At 43.8% G+C, this 19,863-nt stretch overlaps 1 protein-coding gene across 4 annotated transcripts in view; it reads left to right on the plus strand.

The window, feature by feature from the left end:
- mybpc2a (myosin binding protein Ca) overlaps window positions 1-6,158 on the plus strand; it is a 52,867-nt gene extending 46,709 nt beyond the window's left edge. For all 4 annotated transcript variants that reach the window (XM_084071923.1, XM_084071924.1, XM_084071921.1 and 1 more), the window contains 5 exons: window positions 346-485; window positions 1,703-1,862; window positions 3,340-3,476; window positions 4,398-4,584; window positions 5,789-6,158. In XM_084071923.1, the coding sequence (XP_083928049.1) occupies window positions 346-485; window positions 1,703-1,862; window positions 3,340-3,476; window positions 4,398-4,584; window positions 5,789-5,808 (644 nt within the window). In that variant the 3' untranslated portion in view covers window positions 5,809-6,158. The remainder of the gene's footprint in view (window positions 1-345; window positions 486-1,702; window positions 1,863-3,339; window positions 3,477-4,397; window positions 4,585-5,788) is intronic.
- The last annotated feature ends 13,705 nt before the right edge of the window (window positions 6,159-19,863 follow it).

Consider the following 19,863-nt stretch of genomic DNA (forward strand, 5'->3'; position numbering starts at 1 on the left):
CCATCCTCTGTTTCCTTTCTCCTACTCTCTCTCTCTGTCTGTCTGTTTGTCTGTCTCTCAATCTGTCTGTCTGTCTGTCTGTCTGTCTGTCTCTCTGTGTGTCTCTCTGTGTGTATCTCTTTCAGACAAAGCACAAAGAGAGTTATTCCCCACCATAGTTGCCACAAGCACCAGGCACTTTTTTCCCACTCTCCCATCTTTCTCACTTTTGACTGTCTCATTTTCGCTTGTCTAACCACCCTGTCTTGTTTGCAAGCCTCACGCTCATTCTCCGTGTCTATTCTATACCGCTGTCTCCGCTCCAGTCCTGTACCCTACTCTTTACATCTCTCATCCACTCTGCAGACTTGCCTGGTCCCCCCATTAACGTGCGCGTTGCGGATATTTGGGGCTTCAACGCCGCGTTGGAGTGGGATCTGCCCAAGGATGACGGCAACTGCGAGATCACTGGTTACACTGTCCACAAGGCTGACTTGAAAACCATGGTGAGCGCGGTTCAGAGGAATGGCCCCATGTGTAGGTAGTGCCACGGTCAGGGACCCAGTGTAATCCAGCAGCCAATGGAAGCTGACTACACTATCAAATCCTGAGTGTTAATTTAATCACTTTCAACCTGGCGTCCCTATTATGGGCATGTCATTATAGATACAAATTGCAAGTGATAAAAATGTTTTATCAAGATTCGTGAAAATAACAGATCTATCTCACGTGTCGCATTGCGACACATTGTGAACTTGTAGATCGTCTATTCTCGTTATTCATATGGCAAAGTATATAGGGCTTAAGTGGTTAACTCTAAGGTTACATATGCACACTCTCAGAGTTATGAATGGATCAATTAACACTGAGGGATTTTACTGTTGTATTGTGATGGATTCAATGGAACCTGGTTGCCTTTATCTCTGCCTGTTTGTCTCTCTCACCCTAATCTCTCATGACAGATTCTGCTCCCTAGGGTAGGTACCCTCACAAAAATGCAGTAATCCTGGTCACTATACTGCCTCCCCCTGGCCAGCCGGGGCGCCTGATGGAGGGCAAAGGAACTGGTTGGAATAACGTGTTCCTTCCACGCGCTACGTCCAACCGGGGAAACTCCCCCCTGTCGGGTGATAAGAAGGCTTGTTAGCTCTCATGCATTGAAGGAGGCATGAGCTCGGCTCTGAGCTCTCCCTAGGTTGGCAGAGTGTAGAGCCCAGGATTACTTAGACAATTGGCACTGGGTGAAAGAAAATCGTGGGATAAAAAAATTAAAAGACAGATTCTGCTGTCAGCATCACTGCCTTAAACATGTAATGTTGTTATTAGTAGGAATAAACACAGAAGCACCCGGGAGGAAGTGGACTAAGAAAGGGCAGGAGCCAAACCGAGTTCCTGTTTCTACACCTAAAGGAGGTGGTGCCCCCAGAGGCAAAAACAAAGGAATGGGTTCCCAGATTGCTCTCACTCTATCCGTCTCTCTCTCCCACTCTAGTTAAACCATATACTTAGTTGACCAGATTACCAAGGGCTCTATGCTAGGCCTCCTCCTGTTTTCGCTCCACACTAAATATTAAGCTCACAACTGAATATTTGCCGCCAGAATAAGGATGCTAGGGTGTTTAATCTGTCTCTCTCTTCCTCTCTCTCTTATCCCCCCCCCAAACATACACACACACGCGCACACACGCACACATACACACTCATGTTGTTCCTCTGTTGTCAGGAATGGTTCACAGTGTATGAGCACAACCGTAGGCCCAGCTGCACTGTGTCTGACCTGGTGATGGGGAACGAGTACTCCTTCCGTGTGTTCAGCCACAACATCTGTGGCCTCAGCGACGACGCGGGCATCAGCAAGAACACAGCCATCATCTCCAAGACAGGTAATGAAACGCTGTATGGGGGACCAGTGGGGGGGGGACAGGTGAGACCACGTTGGACACACACACTCACACACACACACACACACACACACACACACACACACACACACACACACACACACACACACACACACACACACACACACACACACACACACACACACACACACACACACACACACACACACACACACACACAGTAGGAGGTAAAACTATAAACAATCAGTTATTTTAAGTTGATTAAAAAAAAGAATTACATGAAACCAAATTAATTGTGTCCCACCCATAACAGGGACGCCCCAAAGTAATGGGGATGGCCATAATGAAATCTACCGCAGAGCACCACAAGCAATATTGTCACTGTCAGGCAGAAACCTTGTATCTCCATGTTACATGTTTTTACGTTTTTCTTTTCCTAAATGAATGCCCTATTTTACACTTCATGGCATGACAGTGTCACACAAAAGTACTGAAAATAGCCGATCTACAAGCTCACAACATGCCACGATGAAACGCTCTGTGAGCTTGCCTACAGTATTTTCACTATTTTTGAAACGTTTTTTTGAATTTGGCAACATTTCCTGAACAGTAACAATTTTGTACATAAAATGTTTATGCCTGACAGCGACGATATGTAACTTGTTTAACTTTGCTCGCATAGTGCTGTGGGCACAGCGACCTTAGTGCAGCCTTTAGGCACTGTGAGAGAACCTTCACCTCTGAACATGGTTAGACATTATTATGCTGAGCAGGGTCAGATTTCAGCACAGTATAACCCATTAAAGCCTGAGGCTGATTCTACAAGTGCCTTCTAAACCAGTAGTTCGAAAAATGTTCAAAAATAGCAGATGTACAAGCTCGCAGCACGGCACCAAGTGACGCGTTGTGACCTTGTATATCTGCTATTTTTGAATAGCCAACGCAAAAATATAAAATCACACAGATGCTTTCCCGGTTTTAATGGGATAATCAGGGTGGGGGGAATATAGGGCCACAATACGTAATGGGATTACATTGAACTAAATGCCAATTGTAATCTCTTACTAATTAACACAATCATTTGTTTACATACGGTATAATTGTGAAACAATACTGTATAGGTGATTATTTGCTAGATCAGGTAGTATGAATTTTAGAGGTAGCCTAAAACTTACAGCAAGAAAGCAATAATTCAAGAGCAATGTCAAAAGTAATGTTATTGCATAACCTTGTTTGTATACCAGGTAATCACTAATCTGTAAACTGATTACACTTTGAAAGTCACCATCCCCTCTTAACCAATTTAAACATAGTGTCCCTATGTCGGGCACTTCAAATCTCTCAAGCTCTCTTCTTTTCAAAAATAGTAATAATAGGAGAGCACACAACGCCAGTTGGGAGCTTGTAGATCCGCTAAGTATCAAATAGGGCTTAGTGGTCACAATGATATGCTGTTACATTGTTATAGAGCTCAACACCTCTTCTCCTCCTTCTCCAGCACTGAATTATAACCCACCAAACTACAAAGAGAAGGACATAAACAGGTCCCCCAAGTTCACGGCACCCTTGGTGAACAGGAGTGTGATTGCAGGCTACAGCGCCGCCATCAGCTGTGCAGTCAGCGCCTATCCCAAGGTATTTACTTATAGATAACCACTTTCAACCTGGTGTCCCTATTTTGAACATAGATGAAATTGTTTGAAAATGTTCACAACTTTTCAATATTATGTTGTATATTGTTATACACCCCCAAACTAAAAAATAAAACTTGGCCGCATGGGGGTTGAGTTACATAAACCTGTGTAGATTCACAATGGAAGCTCTGATCTTTGGAATCTCTATCTTAATGAAAATAGGAGATATAATCATTTGAACACATACTGTACCTACAATAGTCGGAAACGTAAAATCTGGGGAGGATTTATAAATATATTTTGTCATTTTTTTCATTTTAGGATACGTTTCTGTTATTTCAAGGGCAAATCCCTTATAGTATATACATAATACCTTTAATCTGTGTTCATTGGTGACATAACCCTGTCATTGACCCATGTTTCTCAAACCTTGGTCACCAATGGGCACCCGAGAGTAGATTCTGAGAGCGTTGCAGAAAAAGACCTGACTTCATAGTGAATGAAGAGTTTGTGTTCTAGAGTAAAACCTGTAGCCGCAGGTTTTATTCCTGTGAATGCATGAGTTGGAGAGTAAAAGAGTAAATAGAACAAAAACAAAGAATGCTGATGGCTCGACAGTGGGAATGTTTATTTATGTCTAGAGCAAGAACAAGAGGTGGAGCAGAAACATCTTTGAACACAGCATTTTTATTCTTGAGAATCTGAGAGATTTGTTGAGCCAAAATGTTGACCCAGTTTCACCTCTCAGTCTGTTCTCCCCGCTCTCTCAACATCTCTCTCTGTCTCTCTCTCTCTCACTCCTCGCTCTCTCATCTCCTCTGCTCCCTCCTCCGCCTCTTGCTTTCTGCCAATTTCTTATCATTGCCACCCTCCTTCCCTGTATTCCCTATTTTCTGTCCTTTCACTGCTGTTCTTCTCTCAGCCCAAGATCATCTGGATGAAGAACAAGATGATCCTTGGTGAAGACCCCAAGTACCTGATGCGGAACAACCAGGGCGTTTTGACTCTGAACATCCGTAAACTAAGCCAATACGACGGGGGCAGGTACAGCTGCAAGGCCATCAACGACCTGGGGGAGGACGAGGTGGAGTGTAAGCTGGAGGTCAGAGGTACGTACGCTCACACGGCTATGTGTAGAAGAAGTGAAATACTGTGAGCTAGGGGTGCAATTGTTAAAGGAGTAGTTCACCCAAAAAAGTACCTATTTTCTATCAATTACAAACCCCATGAAGCCTTGAAATCATGGCGATTTCTTTGTTTTTGTCGCATTCCTGAGCCAATAATTTGATGACCGGGTCATCATCGGTCAATAGGAGACTCACACTCCTGCAGGAGACTCAAAGAGAGACTCCGCCGGTCATCAAATTATTGGCTTAGGAATGCGACAAAAACAAGAAAATCTCCATGAATTCAAGGCTTCATGGGGTGTCTAATTAATAGAAAACAAGTACTTTTTTGGATGAACTACTCCATTGATCAACCTAATCGATTTAAGCAATAATATAAAATACCAAATATAGTGACTCTACAAGCTCACAACACGCCCCAATCCAACAGGTTGTGAGCTTGTAGATCGGCTATTTTTGTACGACACATTGTACAGTGAATAATAAAACAGGGCATAAGTGGTTAACCAGACTAATCAATTTAGTCAACTATAAAAAAATCTATTCAATCTTTTTCACGTACTGTAGATTTGTTCATATATATTTTTAAAAAATAAATCAAAAAAGATCAGCTTCAGGTGCAGGACAAAACCAGCATCTTTACAGAAGGAAAAGACTTTGCTCTGAATTAAGCACTCATAATCTTTTCGTCCTGCATGGTCTTTTTCAGGCAAAAATCTGACAAATGCCTGAACATTTTACGTGCAGCACACGTTGCAGCGATAAATATTATGAAAGCTTAATTCAGAGCACATAAGTATTTACCTTCTGTCAGTCAGCGAACTACATATCCCATAATGCTGCACTGAATGTACCAGGGAGAGAAAGAGAGAGAGAGAGAGAGAAAGAGAGAGAGAGGACTTGGTTGAAGGTCAGCGAGGACTCTCTCTGACTGCAAACAGGCCTCGCTCTTCAAGCCGACATGACTCTGTAGCCCTGCAACTCAGACGTTGATGAGAGAACCTGCTCACAAGAGGGAGACACAGAAATGCTCCGCATTTGCGACGAATACGAAGATAATCTTATTGTATTTGTCAGTTAGAGCTTCAGAACCTCAGACGACTTAAGCTTGAGCTAAGAAAAGATCCACGGGCCTCACGCCGATTTATAATTCCCTTCTTCCCTTCTTCTTCTCCCCTCACCCCAGTTGCGCAAGAGAAGCAATGAAGACAGCAAGACACAGCAGCGGACACAGTTGAACAGGAATACTAATGGATTATGTATAACCGGATAGTCATGAATAAATATGATTAGAACAGAACACTGGCGAGCTTCTAAAGCCAACAACTTCCTTCCCTTATTGTCACCCCTCACCACCACTGTGACAAATGCCACATCAGTAATGTGCCACAAATTATGACAGTGCAAGCTGTCACCTTGTCATCACCTAATTGAGAATAGCTGTAGACTACTGTAGCCTAGTAATGTTGCCCGAATATTACGGCATACAGATGGATCCCTCTTATCTGTGAAGTGAACCTGTCAAGGAACACGCTTATAAAACGGACATTCATCCATTATGTTTTCCTGTGTGTATGTGTGTGTGTGTGTGTGTCTGTGTGTGTGTATGTACAGTATGCACTTGGTTTCCTGGACATTTTTATTGGTGGGGGATGAATTTATGATTGTCATGCAGCTGTAGTACTGAAATCATCGCAGTGTGACCGGCTGCACACCTATCCTTCTTCCTCGTGGAATTAGATATTGTCACTGTCGGGTGGAAACCTTGCATGTCCAAAAGCATTACTTTTCAGGAAAAAAGAACCTGTGTCCCAATGGATCCAATGTAGTTAGTATTTAGTCACAAGGTCTTATTAATACTTTTCATTGGATACATATTTATAAAACCCACAGACACACTTTCACTTAAAAACATTTTCACAATGTGAGGTTGTGAGCTTGTACTTGCAGATCGCCTGTTTTCCATACTCTTGCGGGACACTCCTGTAGGCTGTACGACAAAGTACATGTGGGACATTTACGTAAAAACATAAAAAGTTGAAATATGGAGTTACAAGGTTTCTCTATGGGATGGGAGCAAGGCAGACAGAGGCTCCTGGGCCAGGGGCCCCTGTCAGCTCTGGCCTGGTTGAACAGGCAGGCTGGCTGAATGGAGGGATCACGGCTCACCCAGGCATGGCCAGCATGGTGGATCCATCAGGATTATAGTGCTTCTGAGACACAGACTTGGACCTGCTGCTTTCTTCAGACACATGTACAGGACATGTGCCCACACACACGCACGCACGCACACGCACGTTTGTATTACTATACTTGTGAGGACATCAACATTTTAGGATGGTAATTTTATAAATGCTTTTTCAAAATGTTTTTGCTATTTTTAACCGGTTAAAAAAAATAGTTTAATTGTGTTCGGGTCATGCACCTGAGCTTGTAGATCAGCTATTTTGTGTGTGCGACAGCAGCACACAATAAAAAATGAATCAAACCCAAATCTAAATTTGTTATATAAAACAACTATTTTTCGGACCAGGAAAATTGTCCATGTCTATTTCTCAAAATTCTACTACACTTCTGGGGAAGCCCTTAGAAGTATCCTATATTAAAATTGCCTAATGGCTCGGCGGGCGGGTTGGCGGACCCCTATCACTATGAATCAGACATAACCATAGATAGAGGTCACTATGACTCAGACGTAACCATATAGAGTTCCCACTGCGGCTACACCCAAATATGGCGTGTGTCATGCTGACTGTAGTCTGGGAGACTTCGCCTCAGAGCCTGGACAGCAGGGGCGCGGCCACTGCGTTCTGATTCAAATCAACAGCCAATGAAGAAAAGGGGGCGGGATCCACATGCAGTGGGTGTTGCATGTAAATAGGAGCGACGGGACGCCATTGTTGTGTACTGCTGTTTGCCTCTCGTTGGACTGTTTAGACGAGTTGCACAGCTCTCAGACCGGTAAGAGGCGTGTCCGCTCAGATCCTGAGCGTAAGTTACATCCCGTACACAAATACCAGGGCTCTGGCCCAGAAGTTTCCTCGCCCCTCCCGATTGTATGCGAGAGCTGGCGAAAACTTCTGGGAACTCAGATTATGCTGACTGTGACAGCATGACATCAGACAAATCATATAAGGATCCATATAAATTTGTGTAGAACGAACTTCATGTCAGTATCATGGTCCGTATCCAAATACAGAGATCTCCATTATGGGCACAAAAGGGACACAGACAGCTAGATGTGTCGTTTTTGATTCATCCAAAAAGATTTGTGCATGTGTCCCCTGTGTGCCTCTGATTCGCCAATATATGGGCATATCGGTCATATAGGGGCCGCAATTACACTACATGTTGTGTCGTGCGACACTGGAACATGGACACAGACACATGCAGGCACGCATACTGTACATGCACAGACACAGGGCATAAACGCAAACATACACACACACACTCACTCACTCACACACACACACACACACACACACACACACACACACACACACACACACACACACACACACACACACACACACACACACACACACACACACACACACACACACACACACACACACACACACACACGCGTGAAAATGCAGGAGGGGCAGGCGCATCGTATTAGCACTGACTCACCACACTCACTCTCTTCCTTCCATTCCCACACTCTCCCACCCCAGCCTCTGACAACACACAGAGACGTTCTCATGGCATGACCTCTACTCCGAGGCCTTTGCACATACACGGCCTGCACTTGTGCACACACACAAACACAAACACACGCACTCGTGAATCAGGGTCTCATTAGCATAACACACTAGAGACTAATTAATGCACCCATCAACACTGCCCTAATTAGCTCTCCCACGTCATTACTGAGCAAACGAATTACTGCTAATTTACACACCCGCAAAACAAACACAGCACCGTCTCTACTGGGAGAGTCCGCCGCGGCTCGCCTCGCACACCAAATTAAAGCTTCACTGATGTGCTGCATCCTAACCTAGCGGCCCCCGGTGGGACACCTCCTAACCCCATACACACACCCCCAACTCAGCCAGCTGACAGCAGAAGAATTCTAGAAAAAAAGAAAGAGATCAAATTGCCGTGAAGCAACCACTGACTGACTACATCAAATGGTTTGAGTTTGCTTCCGTCTCTGGCCGTGAAATCACAGAGAGAGGCGCTGCTACTCATCAGGCCTGTACTGGAATGATACCATCTGTATATTTGGGGCCCGCTGGAGAGAAATGAGGGACCACAGTATCACCCCCCCCCTCCCCCACACACATCCACACCCCCACACCCCAGTCCTTGCTCTCTCCAGCAGAGGGGGTGAGAGGACAGTAACAAGGACTAGCACTGGCCATCCTGACTGTGAGTGACAGGTTATTAATAACTATTACATTAACAATGCATCATTGATCTTAAGCTCCAGCCCGGCGATGTCCAGAATATTCCAGCCCTTCCCTCAAAAGTGCAGCCAGTCACACTGCTGGCATATGTCCTGAAATGTTCAGCACTTCTGATCACACTAGACTGTGTACCCTCTTTTATATTGCGGCATGTAGTTATGCCTGATTTATACTTACAGCTGGTAGTTGCCGGTGTCACGCACCGGAAATTGCAGATCTACAAGCTCACAATGCGTCACAACGTGTCGTGCTGTGAGCTTGTAGATCGGTTATTTTCGGTGCCAGACACCCGCTCGCAACCAAGTATAACTCAGGCTTTATAGTTGCAATAGGGTGAAGGTATACATGCCCATATTACAGCAAGGGGAGTACTCTCCAGGTACCTGAAAGTAGGGCACCATTGGTTGTTTGGTTAGTACACTAGACCTGCAGTGCAGCACAAAGCTCAAGTTTTTAACTCTTTGGAGTAGCAAATGGTTCTGTGTGTGCGTGCGTACGTGCGTGCAGTGTAGACCACTGGTTCTCAAAATGTTTAACCCCCAAATTAATATGTATTTGGCCGCGGCCCCGCACCTGAAAATATTTTGTGCCAGGGACCCCCATATAATACAAGATATGTGCTGTTAAAATATTCAAAATCTTAACATTTTCTTTTGAAAAGAGCAGATCTATAAGCTCACAATGCAACGTGTTGTGAGCTTGTAGATCGCTATTCTCAAATACTCAATTTAGAGAGAGTGTATGGAGTGTTTCTCAACTTTTTTGGGCCAGTGCACCCAGGTCCCTTACCGCGCCCCACACCCAATTAAAATGTTAGCTGTATTTTTATTGTGTGTTGTGTTGCTTATATAATTTAGACATAATTCAGATTTTACATTACACTGGACTGTTAGTATTATGTAATTATTAGCCTACTTCCCAGGGAGAGAAAAAAAAAGCCTGTTACGATTATAGGGATGTAAGGGCCTGACATCCCTCTGTCGGGGCCTGACATCTCTGTGACAGGGGTGTGACTGGACTTGACATCCCTGTGACATTGCTGTGACAGGGCTTGACATCCGTATGTGGCCTTCGTCAGGTATATCTATATACATATACCTGATGAAGGCTGCATAGGCCGAAACGTTGTTATTTATTGACCTTTCACTGACCTGATTCTGACCATGATATTGACATGATACTGACATGATACTGACATGATACTGACCATGATACTGACATGATACTGACATCAGTTCATGTCAGTATGATCAGTATCATGTTACGATGATGGCCCTGTGACAGTTGTTGGCTTGTAGATGTGTTCTTTTTGGCAAGCAACACCGTTCTACAACAGAGTATAAATTAGGCCTTAGCCTTTCCATAGATGCTTTCACCTGTACAAACCCCACCATCCCAATAAAAAACATGCAACTACATACAATTCAGAAACCACGCCTCAGCAGAGTTAATTAAATAAAGTCTAGGATGAAATGAAGAAAATGTGCACTTGAATATATTAAACTGCCCCCCCCCCTGCACCTCAGCACCCCCCTTTAAGACGAAATATTGCTTCCAGCACCCCCCAAACTTCTCTGTATTTCCCCTGGGGGACTGTGCTGCCCCCATTGTGAATCACCAATATAGAGTCATTAAACTGATTTTGATGCTATATTAACTCATTTTGCTTGGGACCCCCTGGAACCTCCTCAACAACCCATGGAGGTCCCCAGGCCCCACTTTGAGAACCACTGGTGTAGACACATCTATTTTGTACCATGTCTTATTTGCAGACTATCTGTAATGATATACGCTTATTGTCAGACAACCTGAGATGCGTGTTGCTGTCCTGACACATGAAAGCTGTGGTTAATAACGTAAACAGAAGGCAATGTGCGTGGAGGTTTGGGTTAAAAATGGAATCTTCAGAATGCAGCTTGTAACCCCAGTACTGTACCTGAACTTAATCCCCTGCTCACTCTGAGAAGTGGCTGTTGCTAAGCAATCAAATTAATTGTATCTGCTGCCACATCATCCACAAGCCTTAAGAATCCTTCAAGCCAGGAGAAGGGTGATACTATTACTGTAAGTTAAGTCTCTCTCTCTCTCTCTCTCTCTCTCTCTCTCTCTCTCTCTCACACACACACACGTAGGCCTATGTCAGGAGAGGAAAGATACAATAAACATTGTATTTTCCTTTCCCAGGTGACATACCTTTACGCTTTTCAACTTTGATTTCTGAATTAATAATTAATGGTAATGCATGGCACAAACAGTCCACAACATACAGTATAGGCTTAGTTTGCACAACATCTAAGATATCCATACGTTATCAGAACACGGCTGCTGCAAAGACAGAGACAGACATACCTACTGTACCATGGAAAAGATAGGTGGGAAAGTTGTGAGGGTAATTGTCATTGTGACTGCGGGTGTGCGTGCGTGCGTGACTTAGGTTTGGGAGACGGAGATTCCAGAGACAGCAACAGAACTCCTGGAACAGTAGGATGGAGGGAACTATAATTATGCAAGTAATTATACATGAAATCACAGACTCAGAGAGAGGAAGAGATAGAGAAAGCAAGAGAGCAAGAAGGAGCCTTGGTGTGCGTCGCCTCATGTAATTACATATGAGAACTAAACGAGACAGACGGAGGAAGCACAAACCATCCACCTATGCTGTCTTTTTGCACAGCACACAAAAGATCTATAACACATTTAGGCCATATCTCTCACTCTATGTTTTTGCATCCATGCGTCTGTGCACGCGCGCACGCACGCACGCACACACACACACACACACACACACACACACACACACACACACACACACACACACACACACACACACACACACACACACACACACACACACACACACACACACACACACGGTCATTTGCTCATTCTTCTGTATCTTCCGTTCCTGTATTTTGTGCTACTGTGGTATGCTCTATTGAATATCAGTGTGACTTATTCCCTGTGTCATCGTGTTCATTGATTAAAGAGTCCAAACCCTCCCAGAGCTCACGACCCATATAATGAGCTCAACGTATCTGAGGGGGGTGAAAGAGAGTGTGCCGACACAAAACAGAGAGATGCCCTCACATATCACTATAACTACTTTAATGTCTGTGTGTGGCTGACTGTAACAGACAAGTCTATCCACAGTAGAATTATTACTCTGTGTGTGTGTGTGTGTGTGTGTGCGTGCGTGCGTGCGTGCATGCGTGTGCAGGCGCGTCTCCCCGCACACACACGATATATTACACATATACCGTGCACTGCATTATGTATTATTTCTCAAGCGAGCAAAGTACACTTTCTGTATGCTATCTAACTGAATCTGCATAATTGACAAGTGAAGGTGGGCACAGAGTGTGCATGTGTTTACTTAGTAGCTCTCTATGTGTGTTTGATCATCTCTACTGGCTGGCTCCTTGTCATTAGCTCCTGGGGACTGTGTGCCTGTTGAGGTATGTCTCCTACGTCTGTCTGCAACTCCATCTGCCTGCTCTCACCACTGCATTACTGTGCCCCCTGCCCGCACCCATGATTCCCCAGAGGGACAGAAACTGGCAGAGCTACCCACTAATCTCTGCACTTTGGGAGATACATGTCCTTTTTCTCATGGGCTCTGGAGCAGTGGAAAACCCTCGCTGCTGAATTAGATTTGCTTACTCCTCCTCAGCCATCTTCAAAGGACTCCGATAACTGAATATACCTTTTATTCATTTCACGGCACCGTAATTGTTTTTTTTCCCCACTGAGCAAATCCTGAGCAGGTCTTTGGGGAGTAGACTTGTGTAGCCATACTGCTGTGCTTTCATCTACATTATAGTAATAGTATTATTATTTGAAGGTATTGTTTGTTCTTTCTTTCTTACGATTGGTTATATTTTATGCTGTTACAGAGGGTTTCTTCTCTCTGATTTGGGAACTTTAGGTGAGTGGTGTGGGACTCATCATGCTATCGCAGACTGGAGGAAAGTGCCTTAAGGTCTTTTCATTAAAACAATTAGGCTAATTCCACTTTACTTGCTAAGGAAAAATGGAAATGCTTTATTTTAAGAAATACAGGCATGGGGAGAAAAGAGCAAACGCAGGAGAAAGTGCATAAAAAAAGTAAAATGGGACACAAAGAGAGGAAGCAGATAAGCCTGACATAATTCATTAAGATCGCCATGATTCAAGCAGCATAGTTATTAATGCTTTATAAATGTTTCATGGTTTCCTTAATAAAGGCAACCGGGGCAATTCAACATTAAGGTGATGCATAAAAGTTGCAGCCACTACAGCATATCTAAAAAATGTAATCATCATTAATGATGGATTTTATTTTCAATCTAACAGGGTTGTGTTCAGCTAGGCCTGTGCTCCTTTATGATACATTTGTAACTTGCTTATTTTCACATTTTAGTTTTTTTTTTTGCATTCTTTGAAAAGCTACCTGCCACTGCCAATGGACTGTAGTGCAGATATGCACCTTCAGTATTACTTATACTTGTGGTATTCAACCTTTTAATTGTCAAGGACCCATTTTGATATGCTTTAGGCCATATGGACCCCCATTTGATACAATTCTTTTTTTTATCTCCTTGTCCCCAATCACTACTGTATTGTCTTCGGTGTTATTTCAACTCTGAGTGTACATATTACATAATGTATGTACCTGTAAGGGTCCATATGGTTCCATTTATACACTGTCAGTCAGAGTTACAGACTGTAAGCGTACAATTTGGATCCCTGGTGTTACCCGGACCCAACATGACTTATACAGTATGTTGTCATGTAGTATCCTTGGAGTACTTTTACTCTACTACAATTATTTGAAAACTTAAGTTACTAGTTACTTTGTAGATTTTGATTATCATTACAAAACATTACATTATATTACAGTAACCACTTCAGCCCTATATACAGTACTTCTAGTACTAGTATTTCGGCCATTTGAAAATAGCCGATTCCACAAGCTCACAATGCGTTGCGATGCCATGCATGCATTGTGAGCTTGTAGATCTGCTATTTTCAAAAGATTTTCATACATTTGAAAACTCAAAATGGGACATTTTGCATAATGAGTACTTTTACTTAGTAAAACATTTTAGCACTTTTTCCACCACTGCTAGTATGGGTTCAGTAAACCTACAGCAGTTACCCTGTCAATTCATTCATCATCACTCGCTGGACTCCAGCACTGTGGGACTAGCAGATATTGCTATCAACAAACATACATTTACATTATATAAGGGTAAAAAGAGTGCACCTCAACAAAAGTGCTGTCAAAGTGAAGTATAAAATCCTAAATTAAAATCAATGCCAAATAGATTAAATGTGGAAGCACATCCAAAACACTAATTTAAGCGGAGATACATATCACTGGTTAAGTTGAACTAAACATGTTGGAGCATCTTCACTTTGCATCTAAGTCCAATTAAAGTAAGTAATTAGTTGTCAACTTGACACAATCATCTATGTACCTATAGCATGGGAGAAAAGTCAGTGCTTTTGCTAACAGAAGATTCTTGGTTCAAATGTTTCCAACTTTGTATCTGAACTGAAGAGTGTGCATAAGAACTGATTTAGTGTGAACCAGGTTGGTACAGTACAGTGGTACATGCCACATACAGTACACATACAGTATTGCGTCATTGCACTGTCTAATAAATTAGAATGAATTTATAAAAAAAAATGCAGATCTACAAGCCAGCAACATGTGTTGTGATTTCATAGTTTTCTAAATCATAGCATCAAGTATTTGATTGTCACAAATATCTTTGATACCTCTGTGGTGCAGGATATGATATGAATCACTGCTTCATAAACTCAAAGTTGTTGGTTCAAATCCAGCTTTTGGAACTTTTTCATTCTACATATGCTATCAGGTTAAGTATTACATTATGAATAGTTAAGAACATGAATGCATGTTTTCATTAACCACACTCTCTCTCTCTCTCTCTCTCTCTCTCTCTCTCTCTCTCTCTCTCTCTCTCTCAATATTATGTCAGTATCATGGTCAGAATCATATCAGTATCATGTCATTAACATGGTCAGTATCATGTCAGTATCATGGTCACAATCATGTCAGTATCATGGTCAGAATCATATCAGCATCACAGGCAGTATCATGGTCAGTATCATATCAGTATCATGGTCAGAATCATATCAGTATCATGGTCAGAATCGTGTTAGTATCATGGTCAGAATCATGTGAGTAACATGATAAGTATCATGTCAGTTGCGTTCCAGTTCAAACATGTTGCGCTGTACTTCAAACATGCTACGTTCCACATCAAAAACTGCCGCGTTCCACTTCAAAGATGTATCGTTCCACTTCAAAAATGTAAAAAATTAGTAGAACCTCTGTTATAGCGCCACCAGGAGGCCGATTTTTGCAAAACTCATTTTTGGATATTAATCCTACAGATTTTGTCCACAGGCAAATCGGTACACATTATCTCTAGTCATGTGACCAAGACGGATCTGTCAAGTTTTTCATATTCCATCTCTTGGCTAAGATTGGCGTTAAATGTTTGCAGGAGTAGCCCGTTTTGAACCAAATGCCTCAAATCATGAGGCAATGTCCAATTGCTGTGAGACTTTGCATGCACATTCCCACTAGGCCAAGGAATAAATGCCACCCTACATTTTTCTAATCATGGTGACGCTATAGCTCTTGATCCGTAGGTCATACAATAAAAAATATTCCCCCCTTGGATTCCTTGGATTATTACAACTCCCCAAATAAGCCACATCCATTTCCACCTGACAAGTTTTCCACCATGTTGTGTTTCCACAATAAGCTACTTGGCCTGGCGGAGACCTGTGCTCCGAGGAGCAAGTTTTTCTAGTTAGCCATGTGTTTGTATGTCCACAGACAGATATACAATTAGATCTCTGGGATAAAAATCAAAGCCAACTTATGCCAAGCAAGATATCAGATATTACTAAGGGATCTAAAATAGAACAGATTACATTTCTCAGTTGTAGGAGGGTTTTTCTTTTGGCACGTATCAAGTTGCTCAAAGAATTGTCATTTCCTTTTCCGTGTGGGACATATTTTTGCTTTACTCGTCTCTGTCAGTACTGTCAAAATCAAAGGGCTAAAGGAAGGCGCTCTGTTGTCTACCTTAAAAATAAACCACAATGTTAATTGCTTTAAGCAGTTAACTCTGATTCTGCAACAGCTGCAGTAGCCATGGAGTCCACTAAAGTTACAAATGGCTCCTGAGACATCTGCTTTGCACAGAAAACGTATGATGTTGGATAGGCTCCTTGATGTAATTAGGTACAGCCTAAAAATGTAGCGTCTACATCCTTGAGCATCCTATCCATTCTGGTCTTACCTGAGGTGGAATCTATCAGAGCCAGTAAATGAGGCAGTAAACATGTTTGATTGGACAGGCTGTGGCGAGAGCCATTTGGACTAAAATGCCTATATTTTATGTGCTACTTTGCCATAGTTAAGAGAGCATCGCCTGACACAGGAACAAAGTATTCAGGCCCTCACAATAAATGTTCACCACCGTATATCAGTGGTGCACTATTAGGCTTTAGTGACACTCCTCAAGTGGTGTGTTGGTGTGTGGAGTGGTCCTCTGTTCTTCTGGCTACAGCATTCCCAGGGCTAGCCAGGAGAGGGCTACTGTGACTGGGCTCTGGATGGAAACATATCTCCCCTCAGTCATCCAGTCAGCCATTCGAGCAGCCATTCAGTCAGTCAGCCAGCCAGCCAGCCAGCCAGCCAGCCAGCCAGCCAGTCAGTCAGCAGTCAGTCAGTCAGTCAGTCAGTAAGCACTGGTCTCACTCTGGTGGTGCAGCACTGTTCTCTGTTGAAATGGTAAGCTGCATCCCGTGGGAGGAGTTAAAACTTTGACAGACAGGCGTGTCTGTGAAATGCTTGAGAGGACTCTCTGAAGGTAAGGAGGAGTGGGAGAGGATTTGGCACTCTCTGGCATAATCATGTTTGGTTCTAGCAGAATGTGTGTGTGTGTGTGTGTGTGTGTGTGTGTGTGTGTGTGTGTGTGTGTGTGTGTGTGTGTGTGTGCGTGTGCGTGTGCGCTGTGGGAATCTCTGTGGCTCTGTGTGTGTGTGTGTGTTGTGTGTTGTGTGTGTGTGTGTGTGTGTGTGTGTGTGTGTGTGTGTGTGTGTGTGTGTGTGTGTGTGTGTGTGTGTGTGTGTGTGTGTGTGTGTGTGCGCACACGCACACACACGCACGCACGCACGCACAAGTGGATGCACGCCACGGTGCACAGAGAGAGGGTGCATGCATGATGCACAAACACACATATTCATGACTGGCTCAAGTGCCATTTGCACGACAAGAAAGCCCCAAACACACACGTGCACAATTAAACACACTTGGAAAGGTTCAGAACAGACACGCCACTGACTTGCACACAAACTCTCTTTCTCGGCACTCTCTGCCACACAAACGGACATGCAGACATGCAGGTTCACTGTGGATGCAACAGCAACAGTACTGTTATGGAAGAGGAAAGGGGTTAGTAAAGGAGAGCGAGAGAGAGAAAGGGGAGAGGGAAAAGAGGTGTGTTGGGGGTGGAGGGGGGGGGAGTGAATGCAGCAGTTTTGAAAAGCGTTTGGATCTGTTCAAATAGTTGCCATGGTTTCGAGATGTTTCCATGGAAATGCTAGCTGCCAATAAAAATGAATTTGAACTGAATCTTTGTAGCGAAGATGGCATGAAGGTGAGAGATAGGGGAGAAGGGGACAGACGGCAACAGGGGGTGAGGGGAGGCACTCAGAAAGCACTTCCAAAAAAACACGAGTCACTTTGGTGCGGAGGGAGCAGCACATGGGCAGAGAAGGGGGCAGGGTGGGAAAAAATATTTTTTTCCCGGGTAATCAGGGTGAGGAAAACACATCGCGCAACAGAAAGCAAAGGGACTGAGGCTATTTCAGGCGGCGGGTTGCTATAGTAACTGTGGCCTCACAACAGAGGAGGTAAATATATAGGAGCCTGCCTGGCGAAGGGTCCGGTGATTAACATGTGTTCGATCTCAATCACGCCTGTGAGAGTGTGTGCATGACAGAGAGAGTGCATGTGAGTGTGTGTGTGTGTGTGTGTGTGTGTGTGTGTGTGTGTGTGTGTGTGTGTGTGTGTGTGTGTGTGTGTGTGTGTGTGTGTGTGTGTGTGTGTGTCAGAAAGAATGTCTATATTGCACACGTGTAGGGTGGTGTGTCTGTGTGTATATTGTGTGTATATTGTGTGCATATGTTGCATGTGTGTGTGTGTGTGTGTGTGTGTGTGTGTGTGTGTGTGTGTGTGTGTGTGTGTGTGTGTGTGTGTGTGTGTGTGTGTGTGTGTGTGTGTGTGTGTGTGTGTGTGTTCAACAGCCTTTTCATGGAGCTGAATGCATTAGTGGGGGCCGAATCTGACGCACACTTGTTTACGTGTGTACAGAAGTGTGTAAGATCACAATGTTTCATATTCTAACTGCTCCTCCGAGGGCTGAGCAGGGCTTCCAATGTGTGCTCAGTCAGTGAACATCCCCCACAGTCTGAATTCTCCTCTCCCCCTCCTTGAATCCTCTGTCTCACTCCCTCTCAAGGTTATTATAGTTAACTATAGTTAACACAAAAAACAAATAAATCGATAACTAACTGAAACTGCATTGTGTAACTAACTGAAACTAACTCAAATCAATAACTCATAGAGAAAATGTAATTACCTTTAGACTTTGTTAAAATAGCCAAAATAGCACATCTGCAAGCTCAGAACCTAAGTGATTGTTGTCACACCACTCTACAAAGCCCTCCACCAGCGCTCTGTATTTCTCAATGTAATGCAGTTGATGATCAAGGAATCATTGGAGAACTTCTGAAGGTGGCATATACTGTACTACTAAGTTGAAGTGGAAATCAGAGGTATAAAGGGTGATCAAGAAAGGTTCTTGCTCACTGGTGTTGCTCACCAGCACATCTGGCTGCCCTGCACAGTCTAATGCGCTGTAACAATACTACACTATGAATCAACTACAGTAGGATTATAACCCTCCCTGCGTTTATAATCAACCCTCCCCAACTTTCCTAGATTATTAAAAAAACACAGCAGTACAACGATGTGCGGGCTAGGAACAGGTGCTGCTTCAGCAAGCTGGGAAGTGACTGTATGCCTGTACGCCTGTACGCCTGTACGCTCCTGAGCCCCAGCCCTGATTAACTACACAAAGCAACAGGCTTCCCCTCCTAGCACAGGAATAAAGCTTGCCTCCCTATACCTATCTTCGTCACAGGCAGCTCTACTGTAAGTACCAACGGACAACACCCCCCCCCCCCAAGAGAGTGGCAAGCTGGAGAAGAACAGTAGCTTAAGTAGCTTCCCAGACCAACCCGAACAGCACCTGGCTCTGCCTTTTTATATCTCCCAGAGTCTCTACCAGTGCTGAAAATCAGTCACAGGTGTAGCCAATTGAACAATCAGTCACTCACTCCAGAGTTACAGTATCCACTACTGCTTCACTACAATACAATACTATACTTGCTGAAAATAACAGATTTTCAAGTGAGGAATGCGACGCACAGAGCATACGACAAGGTATAAATTAGGCTTTTTACTCTATCACTCAATCCATCCCCAGCACCCATCCCACCCCAACCCACCCCACCCGACCTCACCGTGCCTGCTCTCTCTCTCTCTCTCTCCCTCTCTGAAGGACAGAGGTATTCCCACATTTCTCGGTCACCATGGTAACGCTGCAGCAAGAAAGCAAGAGAGGCCGCAAGAGGAAGGGGGAGGGGGCGTGGGGGGAGAGGAGGCTAGGGATGTGTGAACAATGCTAATGCTACTTCACTGATCATCGATTGTGTATGCCCCCCTCCTCCCCCCTCTCTACTTTCCCGTTTCCCT

Source organism: Gymnoscopelus microlampas (genome assembly GCF_963454915.1).
Source record: "Gymnoscopelus microlampas genome assembly, chromosome: 11".
Lineage (NCBI taxonomy): Eukaryota > Metazoa > Chordata > Actinopteri > Myctophiformes > Myctophidae > Gymnoscopelus > Gymnoscopelus microlampas.